Source organism: Balaenoptera acutorostrata, chromosome 13 (genome assembly GCF_949987535.1).
Source record: "Balaenoptera acutorostrata chromosome 13, mBalAcu1.1, whole genome shotgun sequence".
Taxonomy (NCBI): Eukaryota; Metazoa; Chordata; class Mammalia; order Artiodactyla; family Balaenopteridae; genus Balaenoptera; species Balaenoptera acutorostrata.
Window position 1 is genome coordinate 81,395,419 of NC_080076.1, and position 27,283 is coordinate 81,422,701.

General features: G+C 46.0%; 1 protein-coding gene across 8 annotated transcripts in view; it reads right to left on the reverse strand.

Moving 5' to 3' along the window:
• FBXO21 (F-box protein 21) overlaps positions 1-27,283 on the reverse strand; it is a 48,838-nt gene that overhangs the window by 14,628 nt on the left and 6,927 nt on the right. For 3 of the 8 annotated variants that reach the window (XR_009005022.1, XR_009005021.1, XM_057526392.1), the window contains exons 4-11: positions 24,338-24,459; positions 21,298-21,444; positions 20,861-20,997; positions 19,744-19,880; positions 15,961-16,140; positions 14,390-14,522; positions 7,153-7,364; positions 5,698-5,855 (exon numbers count right to left, since the gene is read on the reverse strand). Coding sequence is in view for 6 of the 8 variants with exons in the window: in XM_057526392.1 (XP_057382375.1) it covers positions 5,698-5,855; positions 7,153-7,364; positions 14,390-14,522; positions 15,961-16,140; positions 19,744-19,880; positions 20,861-20,997; positions 21,298-21,444; positions 24,338-24,459 (1,226 nt within the window). In the remaining 2 variants the exon portion in view is untranslated. Of the gene's footprint in view, positions 1-2,746; positions 2,862-3,028; positions 3,739-5,697; positions 5,856-7,152; positions 7,365-14,389; positions 14,523-15,960; positions 16,141-19,743; positions 19,881-20,860; positions 20,998-21,297; positions 21,445-24,337; positions 24,460-27,283 lie in introns of those variants that run through there. The other 5 variants (XM_057526394.1, XM_057526395.1, XM_057526393.1 and 2 more) reach the window with 5 other exon arrangements.

The window sequence follows — 27,283 nt, forward strand, 5'->3', positions numbered from 1 at the left end:
TTTTGTGCTTGCAGCTGTTTTAGGCTGTTTATTCAGACTACCGCTGGGATGTATCAGCTTGAGAAAACACCACCTTTACGGACATCACATACCAATCACGAGCAAAGATGAATGTTCAGAGGTTACCTCAGCATCGCTTAGGAGAGCAAGATATGTAGTAACAATCTAAATGTCCAACTGCAGGTCAACATGTAAACAAATGATGGCACATTAATCCAGCAAAATCCTAGACAGCCAGGAAAACGAGCAACCTGTTTTCAAGACGCCATGGGGGAAGCGGGAGTAACAACACGTATCACTTATAAAAAGCCAGGAAGGCCACATACCTGCGCTGCTACGTGACATGCACATACACACAGCTACACGTTTCCCGTGAACTCCTTTAAGCTGGGCACGTACAGCGCGCCGGGCACCGCGGGACGTGCGCAGCCTCCAGCTCGCAAGGCTCCACGAAGAGCTCTGGTCACGCGCCCTCTTGCGGCTGAGCCGACAGCAGCAGGAGTGAGGACCCTGCCCAGGGATTCAGCCGGGGCTCAAACCCACACGGCCCAGTTCCAGGGCTGGGGAAGCAGCTGAAGAGAAGCGTCCCGTGCACTGTCCCGCCAGCAGAGGTCAGGGAGGAGGGGCTGGGATAGACCAGAGGGCCAGGCCACGGCTGCCTCAGAAAGCAGGCTGTGGGGACGGTGCTCTATGAGCTCTGATCTCTCCCTACTGTTACCACCAGAGCTCTGGAGATGGTTTTACTTCCTTACTTACATTTATTTTCAACAAACGTTGAAAAACAAAACAAAAAAACAAAAAGTTGGATGCTTTAAAATGCCACTGGCTGAGAAAATCTGCTGTCTTGCTCCCCCCTCCCCCCAAGTGAGCGATGAGTCACAGGCGTACCTGCCTTGGGGAGGCCCAGGGGGATGAAACCACGGCCTGGGGCCTGAACCCGGCCAACTGCCTTCCCCTGTCGGCTGTTCTCGCCCCAGAGATGTTCGACGGAGGGCCAAGAACCTGGGATTACCCCCGAGAGATAAAAGTCCATTTGGTCCTCATCCGGGGGCCATTCTGCTTCTGACAGGACGCTCGGCAACGTCTGAAGACATTTCTGGTTGTCATGGTTGGGGGCTGCTGCCGGCATCGCGTGGGCAGGGGCCAGGGTGCCTCTGAACCAATGCACAGGACACCCCCCAACACACAGCTTCTGAACCAGAATGTGCCCAGTGCCTGCTCTGAAGAAAGCCAGACACATGCTTCAGCATCACTTCTCTCCCTCTCTTTTTCTATGTATCCTTAAGCAGCAGCTTGGTGTCAGCTAACGCTTGGCGTCTGAGTGTTGGTAGGAGGGCAGAAAGGTCACAGTCAGGTCATGATCACGTGTCTGTAAGGACAGCACGACTGCGCAGCTGCTGCGGAGAATTCTGAACGTGGGCCCCAAACAAAGAGGCATGAGGAGTACAGACAGAACATCGGGGAAACCAGGAAAGGGGCGGTGACAGTCCACGAGGGCGCTCACGGCCCCGCTCTTGGCTGTTAACCAGGAACGTGGACTGAATTCAGTGTTTATCTACCTGGACTCCCAGCAAAAGAGGAAAAATGTACTCATAAAAGAAACTTTTTTAGGAAAAAATAAAACACTGAAGTTGACAACTAAGTATTAGGAGGGGAAAATAATGCCCAATCCACTAAATAAGTTTAAAAAAAATTTGAATAGGAATAAGAAATCTAAGTGATATAAAACTTAATAAAGAGCAAAATATTAAACAGGGACTACTTAAAAGTCCTGGAAAAATCTTGGGAAGAATTTCTGATTCCCCTAAAATTTTCAGAGAAATGTGTCTGCTTATTTTATTTAAAAATTTCAGCTACCCCAAAATACACGAATACATTCCTGTAAAAGTCTGGAAACAGTACCCATGAGTCCTCTGGGGGCACCTATCAGCCCCTCCCCAGAGGAAACCACTATGACCGTGAGTTTTCTAGTCCTTTTATGAACATACATATATGTAGCTAAATATAATTATATGCATTCAAAGAAAATTCTGTGTTGCCTTATGTGTGCTTATTCCTATAAAACATACAGTAAGCATTTACCTGCAACTGGTTTATTTGGTTGCAGCTCAGTTACCCGAAGTTTGGATATACCCCCATTTACCAGACAAGTCCCATGAATGACACTGCTTTGCTGTCATAACAAGGGGACCATAGGCCCCCTGTGTCAGCGCGTCTCCAGCGGAGGAACCGAGGGGAGAAATGCCAGGTCAGAGGAGAATGAGCACTTGAGATTTTGACAGTTTGAGAGCCAAACCGCCCTCTGAGACGGCTGAAAATTTACACTCCAACCCTGGTGCAGGGAGTCCTCACACCCTTGCCAGCATGTGCAGACCGCCATGGACTGTGTGTGTGTGTGCGTGTTGGGGGCGGGTGGGGGGGGGATGGTGGAAACTTAGTTTGGAAGTGGAAGACCAATTATGGAAAAGGAAACTGACACTGGGTGAGGGCACGCCATGGCCCAAGCGTTCAACCAGGTGCTTTACCATCGTACACGGAAGACATGTAAGAGCCAGGTTCTCACACCACAGCTGAATTCCTGACCTTCCAATATGGTCAGCTGGCTTAAATTCAGAGCATCTGTGATAGTCATTTTCTTCAGTACTAAGAAGTACGCAGGGAAGTTGAGACAGGAGTTTCTGGTACCAAGAAAATATTAATATTAAAGCACGCCCCCTAGTGGGAACAAAAATTACAAAATGCAAGATGCTGTATAGCCCATTAACATATTGAGGGAAAATTTAATTGTGCAGACTGTAAGTATTTGAGGATGGCACGCAGGTATGTGGTTTATAATTCACTCTTCAACTCTCTGTGGAGAGCTAAAAAACAGAAAAGCATTCATTAATGGGCTCTGCCCAGATTACTAGGATCACTGGAGCCAGAGGCTGAAAATTTAGATCACGAAATAGTTTAAAAACAAAATAACTTAATGCAAATATATTAACCCAGAAATGTTCAAAAACATATTTAAATTAGTGCTTTTAAAATTTAGCCTCTCAAGGTCGCTCACTGGCTAAATGTGAGCTAATTTGAGAATAAAATTGTTCCAAATGATTATAACACATTGACTAAATAAAAAATCCAGGAATCTATGGGAGGAGAGGGGAAGGAGAGGGAGAGAGGGAGAGAGAGCAAGGGAGAGAGGAGGAGAGGAGAGAGAGGCGAGGGGGGGGGGGAGGAGAAAAGAGAGAGAGGAAGAGGGGGAGGAAGAGGGGGAAGGAGGGCAAAGCTCTTGTTTACAGAACTAGAGGGTATACCCGCAGTAGAAAACCACTATTTTGCAATTCTCACATCATGATTTAGGCAAGAAGAGCCAATAGGTGCTAAAACAAACATAAGGATAAAGGTTATTGGGGGACAGGATATACCCAGGATGCCCCAGTTTGACCCCATGGATTTCCTGTTAACTGCAGAGGGAAAACTGTCCCTTACAGCGAGTCACCATCTTAGCCAATGACCATACTCTGCCTCACTAACAGTGGACACGGAACCCCATGGTCTCTGGACGAGATGCAACGTGACGCACACAGCACCTGAGAGTAAGCACGCCAGCCAAAACCAGCAATCTGATCTAATCAAACCCGGGCTTAACTTCCAGTTTACAGACAATACATAGACAAAGAAACAGTAAGACAAATCCAGAATGTTAGACAATTTACAAGACAACCGGCCTGGACTCTTCAAAAAGTCAAAGTCCTGTGAAAAGGGGAAAAAAGATGAGAAATAAGGAACGGTTCTTTACTAAAAGAGACTACAGAGACATAATAACCAAACACAGTGCCTGAATCTTGTCTGGATCATGATTTAAAAATGAATAAACAAGTACCTATAAAGTTATTCTTGTGACAATTGAGAAATTTGAATATTGACTGAATGTTAGATATTATGAAATCATTTTTATTTGCTGGGTGTAATGATGTAACTGTGGTAATGCAGAGAAATGTCCTGATTCTTATAAGATGCATGATTAAGTATTTAGGTCATGTTATCTGCAATATTCTTTCAAATCAATTTTAGAGTGTGAAACTGACAAGCAGATTTTTTTTTTTTTTTTTAACAAAGTCATTATAGTATTCTGACTGTAAACCTTACAGCTCATGTTGACCTAAGGTAAGATTAGGATGAATTCCTGAATCTTCTATGCAGACAGTGGACAAATTCAGAACACCTTAAAACCAAATATCCAGCTTCACCTACTCTAAGAAGCCCATTTTAAAGTTAATATAAATGTTTCTAGAAACCCAAATATCAGATACTGAAAGTCTTGATATCAACTCCATGTAACGGGCAACGAGTGTACAAGGTGAAGGTGTAGACACGGCCCCCAGTGTCGACAACAAGATGATTTCCTCTGTGCTCGGGACTCGCTCCGTGACACGCAATGGGAAATGCTCACTGAGTGATCAGTGGCAGGGACAAACAGTCCGAGAATCACTCAGCAATTTCCAAATAACTTGATTTTTAAAATTTGTAGTATAATTTTTTTTTTATCTGACAAAGCTTCTTAAGTTAAATAAAATCCCTGTCAGTGCCTTCATCTGACACGGGGTGCACATAGCCCCCTTTGATAACTCCCCTTGTACTGACGGAGGTTAGGTGAGCTGTGGTCTCAATAAAGGGAATTTCTCTTGTATACGATCCTCTCTCAGCTTCTGATGAATTAACAATAATTAATATGAAACTTTTTCTAGTCTATTCGGTACTTCTGAGATTTTTATACATCCAACATTTCTATTATTGGATTTACCAGAACACAGTATCAACTTAGGTCAAACATGATGCTTTAGGTGAGACGCAAAAAGGTGCAGCCTGATGGTTATGGGGAAGGCTCTTTGCCAAGCTGCCTGGCCGCATACTCTGTAAGTTAAAATTTAAACATCTCTATGTGCTTCAGTTTCCCTGTGTATCAAATGCGTACGATGATGATGATGATGATGATGGTAACTACAGTTCTCAAATGGAGTTAATGGACATTAGAAGGCTGCTGTCACAGAGCAGCACTACGTCAGCATTTTTACTAATAAAATGAACATTGTGAATGTCTTGACAGGCAGGCATGGGATAAATTCACCCCACTACATGGAGGCACAAAGAAGAGGAGAGCCCTGGGCGAGCACCTGTCGGGGCTGGCAGTGACCCCAAACACCTACCAAGCACCTACCTGTTGCTGCCTCTCCCAGGTGCCCTCAGAGCCAGGGCTGTGAACTGCAGTTCCCACAGTGGCCACTGGGGGCGTCTCTGGGGGGAGCACAGCTAACTGGCTGCCAGCCTCAGTGCTCGGGTGGCTCCCCCAGCAGTGCCAATCGGTGCCCTCCAGTTCAGGCAGGCAGTGTGAGCAGGGCACAAGCTGACCCTCCTTGCCCGCAGGGAGCCAACGGCAGTGCCTGGGAAGCAGGACTTTGACTGGCAGAGGCAATGACCAATCAAAACAGAGGTCGGCAACAGCCTGGAACAGGGTCCTGGCTGGGGTGGTGACTGGGTAACTCGTGGTATGGCCGCACCAGTGCACACCCACCCACGTTCAGCTGAGTACCAGCTCTGATGAGGCTAACAGCCATGGGACACCTGTCAACTCTGAACAGACTGCCAGCCTGTGCCTGCGGAATCTGAGGGCTCAAACGTGTGCTTCAAGTACAGACAGTACCAGCTACTCACCTTGGGCGGCATATCTACAGGACCCATCCTCCACCAGAACATTATAGAAAGGCTGATGATGGCCGTGAGGCAGGCTGTGGACGTTCATGTTTCGAATCCACTCGTGTCCCATCATGCAGGTGGGGTCCCAACCATAGATGACACAGTTATAGCCATACCTAATTAACATAAGAGCAGTGGCAGATCAGCTCCCTCGGGCCCTGTCATGGCAGCTATGAAATATAGAGACAATGGCTTGGCTTCTCTGAAGCTTACATTCTTAGAGATTTGCCTGCTTTTACTCCATGCTAAATCAATTTTACTCCTGCCTCTCTTTATAAACCCCTCTTGTTATCTATCCATCCATCCATCCATCCATCCATCCATCCATCCATGGTAGGACAACTGAGGAAACACAAACTCTCACCAGATATTTGATGAGGTTAACGAACTGATTTTTTTCTTAGATATGACAACAGAATGGTAAACGTGTCTTTTTAAAAAAGTCAGCCCTTACCTTTTAGTGTTACCTACTGAAATAGCTACAGATGAAAAGGACCTCTGGTATTTGCTCCAGGGAGGAGGGGGAGGGGGTGAAACAAATTGTATGATAACTGTTGAAGCTGGACATGGGAACATTACCTGGTTTGTAACACTCCTCTCTCTACTCTTACATATGCTTGCAATTCCCACAACAAAGTTAAAAAAAAGAAAAAGAATGTAATAAAAGAATGGAAAACCCTAGCCAAAAACTGAGTAAAGATATTTGCAACTTATCTGAACATAGAGACTAATACACAGAATAAAGAAACTGCAAATCAGTAAGACTAACAACTCAAATGAAAAGCAAAATACCTGAAGAGGCACTTAATCAAAGGAACCTGAATGGCTAGTAAACGCAGGGAAAGAACCTCAATCTGGGTGGTAGCCAGGGAAATGCAAATTAAAACCACAATGAAATGCCATTTGCCATTTACCACATAAGTGCATTTTTAAAGGTCTGGCACTAACACAAGTTGTCGAGAATCAAACCTCTCAGGTCCTGGCCTGCTGGTGGGATGTAAATAGGTACAGCTGCTCTGGAGGCAGTTTAATTTTGCCTCGTCCATCGGCCATGTCCAAACCCCAGGACCCAGCAAGTCCCTACCACCCTCAGATCCAAGGAGAGCAAGACCCCTGGAGAGAGTGAGGACGACGAAGAGAGGAGAGGAAGAACGAGGCTGACAGGGCTTCCATCCCCCACGGAGAAGGGTCACTACACACAGTAGAAGAGCTCCCCGTTAGGAAAGCAAGTTGTGTCTTAAAAAACAAAAAGGTTAAAGATATGGTTCAGCCTTCGGTTCTCGCTGCGATGGGCCTCAGTCGCTGCTGCATCGGGTCAGGTCCCCTCCAGGTGCAGCCCCGCTGCTCCGAGAAGCGGGGCTTACGGCGCTGTGTCCTCTGCAGCCGCGCGGGGGCGGACGCCGGGGCACTCACCTCTTATGCTTCATAATGAGCCCAATGGCATAGCAGACGTCTCTGTGCTTCTCGTGGGAGCGGAGCTTCACCTCCACGCCCACCTCCTCCTTCTTGCGCTCAATATGCTCCAGCGTGTGCTGCACCAGATAGCCCACTGCCCCGTGCTGCCCGGGGTCTAGGGTTTGGATGTGCTGGAGGATGTCAAGCACCTTCAAGACAAGACAGAAAGACTAGGAGATAATATTTTCATTTAGGCCTTTTCTTTTTCCTGGCAAGGGATTTAGACCTACATAACCTGAGGAAGGGCAGCGAGGCGAGCCGGGCTGACGGCCCGAGTCTCCGTTACCCACAGGCTCTCACCCCGTCGGTGCTCTGTACGCCCAGAGTCACTTCACGTGCTGGGGACTGGCCCCGGGATCCAAATCCAACCAGCATGAGTGGGAGGAACTCTACAGAAACACGGGGACCGGAGTCCACACAGGATGGGGATGCGAGGGCCTGTCGGACTAGGTGAACTCTTAACAGGTTCCAACATCCTTGGGGAGTGGGGGGACTCAATTTCTCACACACAGAAAGGAAACATTTTCAACCTGCCACTCATGAATTGAGAGGAAAAAGAAATGTGAAGCTGCTTCAATCCAGGTCAAGAGGCTGAGTGATAGACTGGCCTCAGTGCTGCAGGAGAGGGGAAGGGGTCACAGGGAGGGCACTGGAGTGATGGACGCAAATCAGCACAGTTCATTTATGATGCTGTATGTGAAGAATGAAGATGTGCGGAGCAGGCTTCTGAAATCCTACTGGTCGCTTCAATGACTTTAACTCACAGCACAATTCAGTGTTCAGGTGGACGGGGAAACCCCGTCTCCCCGCAATTTATGTGACTAGCTGGCAGAGCAGAACTGCCCGACCCCAAGGCTCTACTCTTTCTACTGCACCCAGTGCCTCTACGGAAAAATACAAGTTCAAGGAACGCTAACACATGTGAACAATCAGCAAGCCCCGCTCGCTCACAGCTCAGCCGAGGGTCTGTGACACGGGTCTCCTCCTACTTACGGACGCTGAGTAGACAGAGCAGCCTGGACTCTAGGCCCGGATCAGTCAAACTCGCTGTTTTTACCCTTGAATTAATTTATTCACTTGTCAAATAATGATTAATAACTGCCCTATTTCCTGATACATTGTGAGCCTATAAAAGTGTCGTGAAAACTACAGCTTCATGCAATGTAACATATTATTTTAAAACCCAATCTTGTCTTCCAGAATGAGATTTGCAGGATTTCAATAGTTACTGAATACTTATTCTCTGCTGGTCACTGTGCCAAGCCTGTCACATTTTTTACTTCATTTAATCCTCCCAACTTGAAGGTCAGCAGTCCAGTCACTGCCAATTTCAAAAGGAATCAGACACAAACAGAGCCGCTCTCCAGGCCATCCTATATAACCGCATCAGGACATTGGATTTATATCAATAGCATGATTCCTATTTAACCTAAACACAGGAGACCTGCAACAAATTTTTATACTCGACTTAAATCACTCAAATCTCCCCCTTGTAAGACTCGTACTAGCTGCAGCCGGAAAACCTGCTCATTCTGGACTTCACCCTTGACCCCCCTCAGCAACAGAAGGTCCTGCTCCTGTCTCAGCCTTACTGCACTCAAGCACAGTAGTCGTGGCAGGGATCTTCTTGCTTATTCGATTTTACCCTTTAACAGAAAACAATAAACTTATTCAAACAGTAGCATTATGCTTAGGAGCCCTTACCACCCTATTCACAGCAATATGTGCCCTCACCCAAAACGACATTAAAAAAATTGTCGCCTTCTCCACTTCCAGCCAATTAGGCCTAATAATGGTAACAACTGGCATCAACCAACCCTATCTAGCATTCTTGCACATGTTCACACATGCTTTTTTTTAAGGCCATACTATTCACATGCTCCGGATCTATTATTCACAGCCTGAACAACGACCAAGATATTCGAAAAATAGGAGGCCTATTCAAAGCTATACCTTTCACCACAACAGCCCTTATTATTGGAAGTTTAGCACTGACAGGAATGCCTTTCCTCACTGGCTTCTAAAGGCCTGATCACTGAAGCTGCTAACACATCTTACACCAACGCCCGAGCCCTGCTAATAACTCCAGCTGCCGCCTCCCTCCCAGCTGTCTGAAGTGCTCGCGTTCCCTTCTTCACACTGCTAGGACCACCTCACTTCTCTCCCTTAACCTCAACCAATGAAAACAGCCCACTCCTAATTAACTCCATCAAACTTCTTACTAATTGTGTTTTTGCCGGATTTATTATCTCCAACAACATCCCCCCAACAATGGTCCCCCTAATAACCACGCCCCCATACCTAAAATTAACTGCCTTTACAGTGACCATCCTGGGCTTTGTGCTAGCACTTGAAATTAACCTTAACACACAAGACTTAAAATTTATTTACCCCTCAAATACCCTCAAGTTTTCTAGTCTTTTAGGGTATTTCCCCACTATCATGCACCGTTTACCTCCCTACCTAAACCTATCATAAGCCAAAAATCAGCATCCTCCCTCTTAGACTTAACCTGACTAGAAAATATTTTACCGAAAACCACATCCCTTATTCAATTAAAGCCCTCCACGCTAGTTAAGCAACTTGCCTGAGGTCATGGGGTTATGAAGACGTGCAGTGAGGATGTGGACCCAGAGCTGACTCGCAACCCCAGGTCTCAGTCACCTTCACGTCAAAGCAGGAAGAGGAGTATTTTAATTGACCGTTAGGAAAATTTTCAAACACATAAAAAATGGACAGAGTGGTATAACCCCAAGTAGCAGACCCAGCTTCAACCAGTACCAGCCAGGAGCCAATCCCATCCACTTGCCACCCCCTGCAGTGGCCTTGTAATGTAGGGCCAACACTAACAACAGTTGTCCCTTGTAGCTAAAAGCATCTGATTTCACAGTAAGCTTCTTGTGTTCCCCTCCGCAGTTCCAACTAGTTACTGCTGACAACTTTTCTATAGACACAGCCTCCCCTCTGTTCCTGGCAGCCCCTTCCCACCAGGTAAGTGAAAGAAACATAACGTGGACTCTTCAAAGCATAAAGGAAGTCTTGAACTCAGAGTATCCGAGGAGGAGATAAGGTTCAGGGATGATTACTCCCGTCCTTCCCTTGGTGTGAGGATGATAGGGTGAAGGGAGACGGCAGAAACGGAGAAGGCACCATGAGATGTGCCCGGTGTGTTTCCAAAAGCCCGTGCTGACAGTGGGGCACCATGACGTCTACAGCTAAATGTCTAGGCCTAGAATCCCAGAAGCCCACAACCTTCAGAGCAGAGATCTTGGAACAGGGGTGTCTATTGCCCACGACTGGCAACTTGTTCTGTAAAGGGCCCGAAAGTAAATATTTTAGGCTTTGTGGGCCATATGGTCTCTGACTCAACTACTCCCCTCTGCCGCTGTGGCTGAAAAGCAGCCAGAGACAGTCCACAGACAAACGGACACGGCTGTGTGCTGACAAAACGTATTCACAAAGCCAGCCGGCTCTGGGCCCAGGGGCCAGTTTGCAGACCCTGCTCTGTCCTCTTAACTGCAGGTTTCCCCTGACATGTCTCTGAAGCTCTTGGCTCCATCCTCTGGACGTCCACTTCTGTGGGCTCTTCTACGTTTGGGACTTCAGCTACCAGATGCTGATGCCAAGAGCGCCCACCAAATGCGGCACTCCACGGCTCCGGGTCATGCCAATCAACACATCCCAGACGGAACACTGTCTCCTACCCCGAAACAGGTCTGCTCCCCACACACTTTAACTTTTGAAGTGGCCACTCTTATTGGAAAATTGGGATATTCTCTTCGAGCCTCCTTCCTCGTTCACAGCTAACGAATTTCTGTCATTTCTTAATCATTCATTCAAATAAAATGTTGTGAGCACCTACTGGGTGGCAGGAATTGTGCTGAGAGCAAGGGGAAGAGCTACAGTAAAGAACAAGACATGGTCCCTGTCCTTAAAGAGCACGGTCTCGTGGGGAAGGGTGGCTAAGCAGCTGCGAGACACTCCTCCGCACAAGCTTTGTGGAAGGGCGCGCTCAGGGCTGTCAGGGTGCAGAGGGGCAGGGAGGGGTTTCAGAGGCAAGAGCTAAGCCGGCGGCTCAGCAGGAGTTAGCCGGCAGATGGAGCTGAGGGACACGAAAGGTGTTCTGGGCAGAGATGCAGCGTGTGCAGAGAACTGAGGCAAGAGCACAGCACAGATGCAGGCCGTGGTTGTAGCAGCAGAGTGGATATAGGGAAACGCAGGCAGGCAGGGCCGGGCCGCCTAGAACCTAGCAGGCCTCGGTGGAGAGCACGAGCCTGGTCTTCCAGGCAACGGGGGAGCCTCTCAGAGGGCCCTGAGCAGCGAAGAGACCTAACTGACATTTTGTCATGACCACTCTGGCTACAGTGTTTAAAACATGTTCGAACGGTCTCAGAGGAGAAGGAAGGAGCCTGAAGGAGACACAGCCGCTGACAGGCATCTGGATGTGTTGGCCTGGGGCCCAGGGTCCAGGCAGGAGATCAGAGATTTGGGAGCCGCTGACCTACAGATGGTAACTGAGGTAAGGTGAGATCACTGAGGGGAACCATGCACAGAAGAAAGAAGTCTAGAAACTACCCCACAGTGTAGAGCCTTAAAGGGAGAGACAGAGGACGGGAAACGGAGAGACAGGACAGCAACTAGCGAGAGCCTGGGAACAGGGGACCAGAATCAAAGGAACAGAGTGTTTTGAGCGGGGGGATAACCTCCAAGTGATCAAGAAAGATAAGGAAAGACAAGTGTCCACTGGATTTGGCAACAAAGAGAAGGTTCAGCGAGAGGGGGTCACAGGCTTCCAGTTCACGCGGGGGGGAGGGCTGGGAACGGAGCCCCACACGCCGCGCAGTGCGGGGGAGGCGAGGGGGGGCCGTCACAAGGACCCTGGCCAGGCTGGGAGCAGAGAGGTAAGGTGGAGCCGCGGGGAAAGCCAGGGGCTGTCGTCGGAGGCTTCTCCTTCTCTTTTTTCAAAGATGAGGGAGACCTGAGTATGTTTAATGCTGACAATAGAAGTAGAAACAGGGAGCTGCAGATACAGGAGAAGAAATAAAGGAGAATTTAATAGTCCAAGGACAGGCAGCAGGTTGGATCCAGAGCACACGGAGTTTTGCCTTGGAAAACTGAGGGACATCTTTTCCACTCAATGTGGAAAATGGAGGGAAGGGATAACTACGGATCGGGACAAGGATGTAGGTTTAGCAGCAGGAGTAGAAAATGCCCTTCTGCTGGCTTCTTCAGAAACAATCTCGCCTTGGCCCTGGTCCACAGGGGTGAAGCGTGTGGGTGGGCTGTGAATCTGAACGCCTGATGCCATCAACTTCTGTGCAGGAGACCTTGGCAAACTACTTTTCTCAGTGCCTCGGTTTCATTATTTGTAAAAGGGCAAAAAACAAAACAAGACAAAACAAAACGAAACAACAGTAGCCACCCCAAAGGGCTGGCAGAAGGGACTGGAGGTGTGCAGCACTGAGCTCTCCCAGCCGCCCCACCACTGGAGGAACCTACTTCCCTGTGCTCTGAAATCGTTCCCCGGCCTTCTAGGGCCACCTCAAACCCTTCCTCCGGAAAGGACCCTTTTCTAACTGCTTCCACACCCCCTGGAGCCTTCCTCACTGCGGGCCCCAGCTCTCCTCCACTGTCTTGGGGTCCTTCCTGCAGTTGCAGCACAGTTCATGGAGGCGAGACAGTTGCCACACATGGGGAAGGAGCCACTTTCCCTTCCTGATCTTAGATGCAGAGAGTGTCTAGGTGCCTGACCCCAGCAGCCCATGAATGGTCATCATGGGGAAAAATGTTCTGCGTGTGACAATTTTGGAACTTGTTCCAGTGACATCTGTTTGGAAGGAAGGCAATCCTGACCATCTGAGGAGGATACCAAGGAAATTCCCCCAGAGGCAGCACAGGAGCCCTAAACTGAGCCTGTCATCAAAGGGAAGGATGCCAGGGCTTCTACAGACGTTCCTCCCAAAGGCGACATCAACCCTACTCCTTCTAAGGCTGATGTGTAATTTAAGTACAGAATCTACTTATGAGGAACCATGCTTTGAAACGATCTCTGCATTTTACAAATTATCATGAAATTCCTGAACTAATGTACAGTATAAAGTGAAAGGAATTAGTTATGTATATCCTGGTATCAAAAATAAATCAGGTAAAAAGTAAAAGTAAACTATTCAATTCTGGACAAGGTCGTGGGAAGCAGGTGGTGACCCTGGTAGAGAGCCTAGTGTTCCAGTAACTCTTCTATCGGATCACATGGGTGTCCTGGGCTGTAGATGACATCTGAAGACAGGGGCTCAGGGATTTTCCTACTAATGCATCCTTTCCTAGAACTACAGTAGATCTTTGACACTGTGAATAAATGAGGAAATGTACATGTAAGCAACGGTGAGTCATTGAGATTATTTACTTTCTCAAGGAAGATTTTACCACTCTCTAGTGACAGGGCTGATGATTTTATGGTGATGTTCCTGTGAGAGCTTAGAATTCAAGTCTCTCACCCGGCTGTCTAAACAAAGTGGACTATTAACATATTCCCAGGGACAAGCAAGGGTGTGATGGGGGCGAGCAGCTGCTCCTGCATTGTGTTGCGTGGCTGGAAGCACACACGTGCTGCACCTGCAGCTCTTGAGGAGTGGTGCTGACCCCAAACACGGTGGCCTCTGACAGGGCTGCCTGCTGGCCAAAGGGGGCGTCACAAACCTGAGAGATCCAAGTGCAACAGTAAAACCCAACGGTTTCCAAAGGCATAAGCAGTCCTAAAAGCATCCAGCAGCTGGACCTGAACACATCTAAGATCTCACTTTCCTACGCCATGCAGGGCTATTTACATGTGGTCAATTTCGTTGCTAACAGCACAGCTGGAGGATGAATATGGAAACTTCTGCTTCCCCTTGAGAAGGGTGACTTGGGGAAAATACATCTTTGGGGCACCAGTGGGTCAGTGGTAGGGCCGAGGCCTTGTGGTTCTGGGAGTTTAAGGCGCTGACCACAGAGAAAATGGGCAATTCCTGGCAGGATAACTAATTTTTAGTAGAATAAAAGGAGACAAAAAATTAAATCGATGGGTCAAAACCAGGAGACTGTGAATAAATCTGTGTTTATCCTCCAGGTTAATACAAGGATAAACTTGTAAGCGCTGCCTTTCAGCTAGGAGTTCCCTCTCTAAGGCAGGTGCAAAGCATCAAAGTAAAATAATTACCTTCTCTGGCCAGATGCCCAGGTGGAAGTAGAGCCTGGCTTGGAGGAGGAGGAGCTGCACCTGGTCCGGGTACATCGCCAGGTACAGATCCAGGGAGTCCCTCAGGAGCTGGTACGACTGGTCGATGCCTTCCCTGTGAGGAAAGATATCTGTGTTTTATCCTGTTTGCTTCCGAGCTAAGACCCTCTTTTTCAAGGCCCAGATTTTAAAAGTAATGGACACAAATCCCACACGTTCTCTGATTCTGATACTTCCTCTCTTCAGCAAAGTTACAACACTCTTAATAAAAAAAGATACACAAGAAACATAAATTCCGTACTCCGCTAAGTTAAAATCGTAACCGTTTTCCTTACGGAGTCACCTCGATAACACTGTACATAAATTAAGAATGGACTCTGAGGGCTTCCCTGGTGGCGCAGTGGTTGAGAATCTGCCTGCCAATGCAGGGGACACGGGTTCGAGCCCTGGTCTGGGAAGATCCCACATGCCGCGGAGCGGCTGGGCCCGTGAGCCACAATTGCTGAGCCTGCGCGTCTGGAGCTTGTGCTCTGCAGCAGGAGAGGCCGCGATGGTGAGAGGCCCGCGCACCGCGATGAAGAGTGGCCCCCACTTGCTGTAACTAGAGAAAGCCCTTGCACAGAAACGAAGACCCAACACAGCCATAAATAAATAAATAAATAAATAAATAAATAAATAAAAACTGTTTTTAAAAAAAAAAAAAAAAAAAAAAGAATGGACTCTGAATAGGTGGAGCACTGAGGACTCCCAGGTCAGTGAAACTCTTCTGGATGATACTACAGTGGTGGGTACACGTCATTACATACTTGTCAAAATCCACAGAATGTACACCAGCAACAGCAAACCCTAATGTAAACTACGGACTTTGAGTGATAATGACGTGCCGAGGTAGGTTCATCAACTGTAACAAACGCCCTGCTCCCGGCGGGCGGGGGGGGCGGGGGTTGAAATGAGGGAGGCTGTGTGTGCCCAGAGGCAGGGGGTAGACAGGAACTCTCTGTACTTTCTGCTCAGTTTTGCTGTGAACCTAAAACTGTTCTTAAAAAAATAAAATTTAAAAAAAAATTCTGCCATTAGGCAGAAAACGAATACTCCAATATATAAATTTCTATTTTTCCTGTAAGACAATTTTCCATGGACTCAGAAGCAAGATTGTTTCATACTTTTGTTTGTTTTCTTACCTAAGTGATAGAAAGGTATAAATTAAAAGACAGCAAAGCACTACGAGGTGAAAAATAATTGTTGCCAGTCTAAAATATTCTTGTTACTGGAGAATGCTTTCAGCATTTATAAAAGAGAACTCGCCCAAGTCCACTGCAAAGATCTCAAAGAAAAGTCACTTAGCACATCCTAAGTCTGGACAGCATTACATCACGGGAACCAGTTTTTTCCCACGGTGGGTAGATAGCTGCAGCTGTCCCAACTGTGCCACACAGCATCCTCTGCGTCTCTGTATCACAGGCAGGCTCATTAAATACAATTCTCTGTAAGGTAATTTGCACCTCCAAAGACGCACACGCCGCGGAAGTACTGGAAAACCAAGAAAACCTTACCGCTTTCCCAGGCTTAAGAGGTTTCCCACCATTCGCTGTAACACCTTCTTTACATTCACCACCCCATACAGCGCTGCGGTCACGTGCTGGCCGATCAGGTATTCGCATTCTTTCACTGTCAGCTGCTTGCCTTTCCCAAAAGCATCTATGTAGATGTAGTCAAAGATGTCCAGGGTTGCCCTATCCAAAGAGCACACGTAGTGAGTCGTATCTCAGATTAGAGCTGAACAAGTCAATATTTAAAACTCCGTAATAAGTAGCTCAAATCAGAGACTGAATGTTAACACAGTGGCATTTCTACTGAAAATATCAAGGCCTTGCCCAAAGTCTGAAATCTGACCTCTATACACACTCTGCTGTATTAAGATTGCAGTACACTGATACTTGAGAAATAGCACTGGTTTATGCCATTTAATATAGTTTTTTCGAGATTAACTCTAAAACTCACTGCCAGGCCTACCTATCAGAAGTCTGGTTGAGAGAAATATTTCTGGAATGCCTGAGACAGTCTATTAATTTCACAGAGTAGCAGCAGTTAACGTCTGTGGATCCCGGGCCCCTTGAGGCTGTGATGACAGTTATGGGGCCTGGGGCCACAAGGATTCTGGCCTCAGCTCTGCAGATGCGCTCTGGAGGCTCAGGCTGGGACCCTGCTCCAGACCCCGGAGAGCTGTGTCCCTGGCCTCCACCTCCCGCTCCTCCCATGGAACCGCTCTCCGCGACCCGAGCTCTCGCCCGTGGGGGTGGCCCACGCCGAGCCGGGCGGGTAGGCGGTCACATAAGCAGGTTCTCACCACAGGACCTCTAACGATACTGCATTCACCCTAGGAGGACTCCTGAGGGATTGAGGTGGGACTTTGTTTCAGGGATGGCTGTGTTTTTTTTCTTTGAGCAACTGTTTCACTTTGATAGAGACTTTCTCTTGGGCAGCTAAAAAGCCCAGTCAGATTTCTTCTTTGAGTCGTATTAATAGCCTGCCTTTAGCAAGACATATATAATTGTTCCAGAAATAAGGAATGCTCTTCAACCCTTTTTTTGAGTCTAGGAGAACCACACAAATGCACACAAGTTTATAGGCAAAAATTCTAAATAAAATATGAGCAAATCAAACACAGCAATGTATTATAAAAATCGATATGAGTAAGTTAGATGTTCCTTGAGAATGAAAGGAGGATTGAACACTAAAAAATTTCTCCACATGCAGCCTAAAAGAGAAAAACCACATCCTATCTGTAGACACAGAAAATAAATTTTGGGGGAAAAAATCCTAGTTATTAATAAAACTCTTAGCAAATTACGACTTAATTATTTTTTTTCCTTTTTTTTTAACTGTACCGTGCGGCATGCAGGCTCTTAGTTCCCCGACCAGGGATGGAACCCGCCGTGCCCCCTGCAGTGGAAGCGTGGAGTCCTAACCACTGGACGGCCAGGGAATTCCCAAATTACAACTTTAGAAGGCAGCTTTGATCATCTCAATGAAAGGTACTGCTCCCAAACATCATGTTTGAGATGAAATTTTAAAGTCATACCCAAGGCAGAGTGCCTGCTATCCCTGTTTCTATTCACTGCGTACAAGAGGACCTAGCCAGCAGAATAAGTAAAAGAGACACAAGCATACAACAGCTGGAAAAAAAAGAAATAAAACTGTCACAATTCAGACAATATGACTGTCTACATAGAAAAGTTGAAAGATCTAGCAAATTATTAGCACTAGTAACTGATTCAGCAGAGGTGCTGATAATCAGACCCAGATCTAAGTCATCAACCATGCCCCTGTACACCACCAATACATAGACAGCGTAATTTAAACAATTATCATTTATAATAGCAACAAAAAGTTAAGGTACCCAGGAATAAATCTAGCAAGATATCAAAGAGCTAGATGTAGAACACAATAAAATCTTTTTAAGGACATTAAAGATGACTTAAACGTGGAAGGAGATGTGCTTACAGACAGACAGACGGAGTAGGGAAACGCAAGCAGGCCATACTCCTCATGGGAATCCACGAATCCGCAGGAGCTCTGGGCCCAGCTACCATACCAGAGCTTCGAGGTGCCTGACAAACGGATTCTAAAGCTGCACATGGACATGAGGCTAAGAGAAGCCAGGGTAATTCTAAAGGACTCTGTGGGGGCCTCGCCCTACCAGTCATTAGGACTAACGATAAAGCCACAGTCAACGTGACATTATGGTCTTGGTGCAGACACAGAGACCACGGGAGCAGAGTCCTGTCAGGACGCAGAGGGCCGCAGCCCAGCAGCTGTGCGCTCTCCCGCCACCCTCCCGGCCTCTCCCCAGCGGGCCAGCCCTTTATGGGTCTCAGTGTTTGTGTCTGCCAGGTGCTTGGGGTGCTAACAAACCACTTCATTGTTCATCTGCATTGTGGTGTATGCTCACTGTAGCCTAAAGAAGGAAAAACAATCCTGTTACCACACACAAATGTGCCCAGCAATAGGTCACTGTGGTAAATAACATGGTAATTGGTGTTTTAAATGCTTTATATCATGCAGAAATCCTTGGTGGACCATTATATAAGCATTTAAGAATATTTTAGAGATATTTGGGGAAATTGGTTGGGTTATTCAGGGAGAGGGAATGAGCTGAAAAAGCACTTTTCTCATTTAAAATAATGGAAAATGGGTGCCTGCTATCCAAAAGAGAAACCATCCAATACATTTTAAGGAACAGATTATATTTGGGAAACAAGGGAAGCCTGTACTCGCTATTCAAGGAAACATACACATGTAATGAAATATTAAAATTTGCATGGAAATAACAAATACTTTCAAACTAACTGGCAGTTACCTCTAGAGAGAAGAGGAGGGAAAGGGATAAGGAAGAATACCGAGGAGGCGCCAACTTATAGACAAGTTTTATTTCCTAAACCCGGAGGTGGAAATTTAGAGACCAGCATGAGAAATTCCACCAGGCGTGTAAAGCACTGGGTTCTCTCATTTAACCCTCCAAACCACTTTATGAAAAACATTAGCCCCATTTTACACAGGAAGAAACTGAGGCTCAGAGGAAGCCAGGTCTGAATTCAAACTTCAAAGCTCAGCTACTTTCTATCATTCCACTCATCACTTCACCAAAGAGTACCACAGCCAGTCATTAAGAAGTAGATTGAAATAATAGGATGTAATTAAATAACTTTGTTTCTTTTCCCTCTAGATGGCACTTTTAAAGAGACCGTCTCTCTAGCCTATACCTGAAAAGGAGCTTTATGTCCAATAGGACACCAGGTCTAAAAAAAGAGAACAAAATAGAACTCATTAACCTGGTCTGCAAAATGCACATCAGGTCACCAACCTTGCCTAAAAGGAGTGCCACTGCTGAGAACTTGAATATTTGCTTTTGCACATGGATGAAGAACTTGGGCTCAGTTCCCTCTCCCCTGCTTCTCCCTCCCTCCTTCCCTCTCTTCTGGGGGGAGATTTTATGGAAGACTGGGAAGTAACAGTTTCTTTAAGAACTCTTTGTACTGATTTGCTTTGGAACAAAGGGACTCTGAGATTGACATAAGATCCTGAACTCTTAGTCCTGTTCTTTAAAATTAAATGTTTTCTCTGAGATAACTGGAGAGTCACATGCAGTTCTGAGAAATAAGACAAAGATCCAGAGTGCACTTTTCCCACGAGCAGATTACGGACGTGGATACAGTCAAGGGCAAACCAGTTCCATCACCACCCTAGGCCCCCTTTTAACCTCTGTTGTTACATCTCCTCTCAGCACAGTGGAAATGAATCCTCAGGGCAATCACGATGTGTCACGGATGGCTCACCCTTCTGCACCTTGGCACCACCTTAATAAGAAGTGACTGGGGAAGTTGACAGGCTCCAGTGGGACCCCCAACTGCCGGGCAATCGTCAGGTAGAGCAGAGACATGCTGATTGGGATTCCAGTTCTGCGGATTAAAACCTAGAGGAGAAGAGAAGGCTTTAGCTTCACAGAGATGAACCACACCTTCTCACCCCTTCCCCACACCTTCTCAGTGGGCACCTACTGTGCATCAGGTGAGAGGACAGGTTTTCAGGCTTAAGTGGATGAATATTTCATTTATTTAGATCAGGGCTCTCGGACTACAGTCCATGGCCAAATCGGGCCCACCACCTGTTTTTGGATGGCTTGTATAAGAAGAGTTCTAATATTTCTTAATGTTTAAAAAAAGTCAAAAGAATACTATTTCATGAAACATGAAAACTACATGAAATTCACATGTCCATGTCCACATACAACGTTTTACTGGAACACAGCCACATGCCTTTGTTTCTGTATGGTTTGTGCCTTCTTTCGCTCGACCACGGCAGAACCGAGTGGTTAGGACAGAGGGCACATGGCCTGCAGAGCCAAGGGGAATCACTGTCTGGCCCTTCACAGAAAAAGTGTGCAGACCTGTGATTTAGGCCCTCCTTCTTCTAGGAAGAATGTAAGGCCATTTCAAATAATGTGTGTAAGATACGACAAAAGAAAATACAAGTCTCGTAGAGAGCAACAGAACAGATACGAAAACGGAGACAAGTAGGAAGCAAATAAAAAACAAGCATCAATGACGCAGCTGGTCATGTATTTCCTCCAGTCTTCCTGGAAGCCAGTGCAAAAAGGAAGACCTGGTTAGTCTCATAGTTTAGTGTTCACAAGATGCAAACGGACCACACTGAGTCAGAGAAGTCCAATTAGTAGTCAAGAATTTACCTCAAGGGTTTTCAGACAGAGGATGCTCTGTGATGAAGTCAGTAAAAGCCACAGCAATACCCTCATAGTAGAGGCAAAAATGAGTTTCACTGGGCATTGAGAGATGAACAAAATCTATTACTTGCCCTCAATAACTGTACAGTTTATCAGAGATAAGCTTAATATATATATGTAATTATTGTATTTTCTATTATACACACATTTACCTGGTGCATATATAAGTTTAGGGCATTATAGTAATCCATTCGGTTCCCCTTGAACTTCAGTTGGTCATAAAGGACGTAGTTCATGGCATCCAGCACCTGGCTCTGGAGTTCTATTTCCATTATCATGGAGGATTCACCTGAAATACAGAGACCTACTCTGAGGACACAAGCACAAATAACGTTGTGACCAGTGTCCCAAATAACCTTTAACATGCAGACACTGGCAATGTCCTAAGAATATACATCAGGTGTTACCAATCCAGGGTGGAAAAGAGAATACGTATTTGAGGTCTTTTACATCATCCAGGTGAATATGTGGTTGTATCATCAGTCGATTTTTTTGGACATAATGGGAAGGCACTGCAGAATTCCCCAAATTAATCAATTACTCTACGTTTTCTTTTGCAAATACAGCTGGATCCAAAGCAATTCCACACCTGCCTTGAAGGCCAAGCTGGGGTGGCGACTATTTATGCCCCGGAGGGTTTTGCAAACAAGCTCCACGATGCTGTCAATCTGGGCCTGAATGTCTCTGAGGCTGATGTCGGAGAGAGGATTGCAGTACTGGTCAATATACACTGCACCTGAAATGAACAAGAATTACTGAATGAACTCCTACTTCTACCTTTTCTTACTAGTGGTCATTCACCCCCGACTCCTGGGGCCATGGCTCTTTACACCACTCCTCCAGATGTGGTTCCTATCGTGGATGTCAGGTCTGGCTGCTAATACACTGAGAAGGAACAACATTCTTACACAAAGGAGATTACATTTCATTATTATTATTATTTTTTTAATATACCAAAACTCTCTCAGAGGTCATGGACTCAAAAGAACTGTGTGATACATGCCATATCTCCACAGTCTACTAGGAAGAGAAATAAATACAATAAAGGAGATCTTTTCAAGCTACTTCTCTCTCCCTAATTTTCTTATAGTTCAAAATCCAGCAACTCTGAAAACTTATATAAGACAGTTCATTGAGACTTAAAAAAAAAGTTGAAAGCCCTCAATGTCAGATATACCATTTCAACAAATTATTCCTCTGAAAGGTGAGCCAGTAAATGGACTTTGGAGATAACTGGACTTTGAAATTAAATAGTTACACTCAGGAAACCCACAGCTAAAAAGTTGTATAGAGCACACCAGAGACACTGTCTCTCGAAAATCACTACTCTTCACCACCTTAGGTTACTTTTTAACCCGAGACCCAGTGGGCTAACCTGCTCATCTGTTATAGGACGTTTTCACTCGGGAAGCTGTAGAGTCACTTTAAATTCAAGAGATCTCAAACCAGCTCAGGACCTGGATCCCCTACTTACACCCCAGTGGTTTATCAAGAGACCTGGACACCAGCCCCAGTTTTGCCACCAGCCAGGGACTGGCACCTGGGCCTCCTCGGGACTCAGTTCCCCACCTGTCGGCTGAAGAGATTTATGCTGCACAGCTCCGCAGCCTGTTCTATCCAACTGCTGCTTCTTAAGACTTCGTCAATGGCATCAGATGATTCTAGTTGGTCACCAAGGATCAAAACCTTGGAGACAATTTCTATTCACTCAACTAGTTAAAAACCTTCAACAGCTACCCAATGTCCACAGCACTGATGTGAATGGGCTGCTGAAAATTATAATATTATTTAATATTTGAAAGATGAAAGAGAAGTAATTGTTTTCATAAATAAAGCTTGTCAAGTTATTCTCGACTGTGGAATAAACAGAAGATGCCTCGTAACTCCAGGATGCGTATGTGAAGATTCCAGGGTGGTGAGGGTATTTTATGTTAATGAACTGAAGCAGATACTTCACGTCCTTCTGGATGGTATAATCAGCAAGATCAATCAATAAGAATCTGCGCTACGCACTGTGGAGTATGTCCTGATCATAACATGAGGACAAGGAACACAAGAAACACAGTGACTGTTAAAGAAACCACCTGTACACACAGGAAACAGAAAGGATGGATAGGGTTTACTAGCCACGGCTACTGTATTAGGTCTGAGGCAGTAAAATCTGCAAGTGCTGCAGTCATCAGGGAAACTTAATGCAAGTGAAACCTGAAATGAACTTGGAGGGGGAGCAGGATTTAGGAGGGAACCCTAAGGAAAAGGGCATCACGAATGAGGAAGTGAAGCCAGGTGTATGTGTATGACACCAGTGAGGACAGTGGCCTGGCTGGAGCAAATGGGACATTTGAGAGAGCGACGGGGAAAGGCCTGACTGAATTATGGAGGGCGCTGAAAGCAGGCAGAGATTTAATTTAAAAAAGGAAATCAGCTGGCCACGTCGCAGGCTCACACGGAGTGCTGAAAAGGCTGGGTTTCAGACTAGGCCGGCACTGTACGCTGGCTGACTTGAGGGCAGGAGGGGGCGATGCCCATGAAAGCAAGTATTACTTAGAAAGCTGCTGCTGGGAGAGGCGGCAATGGCCTGCGTGAGACCAAGAACAGAACGGAGACACGACTGAGAAACGCTGGGAAGGAAAAAGAATCAACGAATTGGCTAAGTTGCTGGGAGTAGGGAATGAAAGTGAAGGAAGAGTCGTATCTGTATTTCATAACCATAACTTGTGGGAGTGTTTGTGTAATATGCTAGGAATTTAAAATAGTTTTTAAAAAATGAAGTCACATTTTGTTCTTGTTCAACTCAGTAGGAACAGAAAGTTCTTCCCTTCATCTTGCCTGTCCACTGGACTTCTTTCCACTCACTTCTTGTTATGGACAAGGAGACTCACTGACGTGCAAGAACATTTTGTCCTCATTAAACTCCAACCAGAGAGGTTAAGGGATTTGCTTGAGGTCACGTGGAGACAAAACTGGACACATTTATTTCTGATTTGAAATGAGGCTTCAAAGCTTAGAGAGAAAGGGAATTAACCTCATTAGCTAAAATGTCAGCCTCATGCTTTGAACCGAGGATGCATCTTTAAATTTATTTACTTATCTTTGGCTGCGTTGGGTCTTCATTGCTGTGCGCGGGCTTTCTCTAGTTGCGGCGAGCAGGGACTACTCTTCGTTGCGGTGCGCGGGCTTCTCATTGTGGCGGCTTCCCTTGTTGCAGAGCACGGGCTCTAGGTGCGCGTGTTTCAGTAGTTGTGGCTCGCAGGCTCTAGAGTGCAGGCTCAGTAGTTGTGGTGCACAGGCTTAGTTGCTCCACGGCATGTGGGATCTTCCCGGACCAGGGCTCGAACCCATGTCTCCTGCACTGGCAGGTGGATTCTTAACCACTGTGCCACCAGGGAAGCCCAATGGTGCATCTTTAGTAAACACTGTCTCTTTAGCTGGCAGCTAAAGATTTTGACCAGATCTTAGCTCTAAATGTAATCGTTTTGCCTACCTAATTGATCATACCATACAACCCAACCTCCAGAAGCCCATGTAGCACAGTTTACTTTTCCACTGCTTTTCCATCAGGGCCACTTTCACTGCTGCTCTTAAGGACAACTCAGCTGCCTATCAAAATATCAGTGCTGAAGTCTCACCTTCAAGATATGATTCATAGTCATCAGGCTGCTGAAGAAAAGCCTTAAGATTATTTAAAATTTTCTGTTGTCGTAGGTAATAAAGAATTTTTTTGGCGTAGTATTTCCAGGTCAAAGCTTTTCTGGAAAAAACAAACAAACAAGCAAGCAATGAGTCAATAAGAATTAAGATATTAAAATTCTCAATTATCCATTTTTTTACTTCACACTAATCATACCACGTTAAGAGTCTACTTAACAAGAAAAGTATAATTGGCTCACAAGCATATAGTACTTATTATCATGGAAGCAGACAGCACAATTTAGGGTTTGGCATTTGTAATTTAACACTAAATTAGCTGTGCTGAAATTCAAGAAACAGTTATCCATTTGGCTTCAGATTTACTAGCAGGAAATGAAAGAGAAACCTGAAAAGTCAGGGGAGCTGGGTCAGTGTCAGGAGACGGGAGAAAGGCGTTTGGAAGCTTTGCTGGCCGCTCAGTTACCCTGGCAGGGGTAACTCAGGCCTCGGGCTGCTGCCTTTCTCCTTCTACACTCACTGCCATCCCATCCAGTCTCAAGGTTTCAGACACCATCCATACTGACACCCCCCAATTTATTCTCCAGAACAGGTTTTTCCCCTAAACTCCACAGCTGTATATCCGACTGCTACAACCACATCCCACTTCAGCATCTGAGACCTGTTCTTCCCCTCCTAGAGTCACGCCCATCTCAGATAAAGGCAACTCCACCACCCAGGGAGGCCACACCCTCGGAGCCATCCTTGACTCCTTGCTTTCTCTCACAGCCATATTCAATCCACCACTTATGCTCTTAGTCCTGTCGTCGAAACATATCAGAAATGTGAACACGTCCAACTCATCTAAACCACCATCCTCTTTTGTCTGTATCATAGCACCTTCCTGCTTTGATCCTTGCCCCTCACAGTCTACATTCGACATGGCAGCCAGAGGGCTCCAGGTGACATGTTAAGTCATAGCACAAAAATCCTCTGCCCCAAACTCTCCAATGGTTTTCCAACTCGATCAAAGTATACAAAAGGCCAAGTCCTAATGATGACCTGAAAGGTCCTTTAAACGCTCGCCCCGTCACCTGTCTGCCCTCAGTTCCTGTATCACCCTCCCCACCCAGTCCAGCCGCCAGCAATGCTGGTTTCCCAGCCGTTCCTTCCTCACACCTGGCTGGAGTTCACCTTAGGCCTTAGCACTCAATTCCTCCTGACTGGAACATTCCTTCCCTGGGGATCTGCAATCTGTACCCTCACCTCCTTGCAGGTTTTGACTGAAATGTCGCTTTGAGTAAGGCTTTCTCCCACCATTCTATTTAAAACTGTACCGCCCCCCCCATCGTTCCCTCACCCTCTCCCCTGGTTAATATGTCTCTACAGCACTTCTCATTTTCTAATATAATTAATATCTTAACTTTGTTAAGCATCGCTCTTCTCCACTAGAGTGTGAGCTCCATGAAGGCAAGGTTTTTTGGTTTTTAAGTGTTGCTCACTGCTGTATCCTCAGCTCCTAGAATGGTGTCTGACACACAGCAGATGCTCAATAAACACTTGCTGAATGATTGAAATTCTTCATCAGATCTCCCAAATATGCACAGGGATTATAGGAAGTAGGAGGGAGACAATCAATGATTAACTTATCGGCCTGGCTTCATAAATAAAGGACTCTCCAATCTTCAGGGAGTAAGTGAAAATGAGCAGAGCTAGGTTTTACTAGCTTTTTAACCTTTGAGTTGTAAAGTATACCAATCTAGAAAATCACATGAAACAAATGAATAGCCTAATGAATTATTATAAGGGAAACACCCTTGTATCCACCACTTAGGCCAAGAAACAGAACTCTGCAGACACCCCGGAAGCTCTCCACGGGCCCTCCCCTCCCCCCATGACAGTGATCACAAGCCACACCTCAACGGTCATCACCACCTTGCTTTCCTCTAGAGTTTTTGCAGATGTGTATCCCTAAACACTCCGGACTAGTCTGTTTAGACGCTTTGAAGTCTCTGAATTCACAGGATCCCCCTTCATCTTTTTTCCCCTTCTATTTTATTTGTTGAAGAAACCTGGTTGTTTGACCTGTACTTTCCCATAGTCTGGAATTTGTTGACTGCATCCACATGGCGTAGCATAACATGTTCTTCTGTCTTCTAAATTCCTGTAAATTGGACGTAGAGGCTTGATCAGATTCAGATTCCATTTACTTGGCAAGACGACTTCATAGGTGGTAGTGAGTTCCGTAAGGAGGCAATCATGCCTTGGTTGTCTCTTTCTGTGATGTCAGCAGCCATTGCTACTCAAAGGCCCAGGTGTGTTAATTCATTAGAGGCCATAAAGTGGTGATATTCTAATGTACCCATCCCTTTTAATTATTAGCTGGAATACTTCTATAAAGAATAATTTCCCATCATCTACTATTTGGCCCCCCAGCGGCATAGTATGTAGGAAAAGGCAGGATAAATGTTCACTTCTTTCCTTTTATCATTTTCCAAAATAATAATTTGGGTTATTATCCTCCAGAGGTGACCAATCAGTTGTTGTTAAATATTACTATGAACTCACGGAGCTAAACGTATTTGCTGTTATTTCCACCCATTCTAGCTACTGTTCACAGTGATGCTCAAATCACTACATCTTTGGCCACAGGAAGCCTCTTCACGTTGGCCCCTGAATACTTCTGACATGAAATATTGTTACTTTTCTCGCTACCTGGTTCTAGGCTTCCAAGGTCATCTTTTACATTTCCTGCTCTGGACCTAGAATCAGCCATTTCTCCAAGAACCCTGGCTGCTTTTGATGGGAAGTAGTATGAAGACCACAATCTGAGTGCTAGGAATGATCATTTCTACTAGGTTGGTTATTGTTTCTAGACCTTTTCAGTGGGCAGATAGTAAGTCTAGTGTATAAGTGTGTACACACACACACACACACACATATACCTA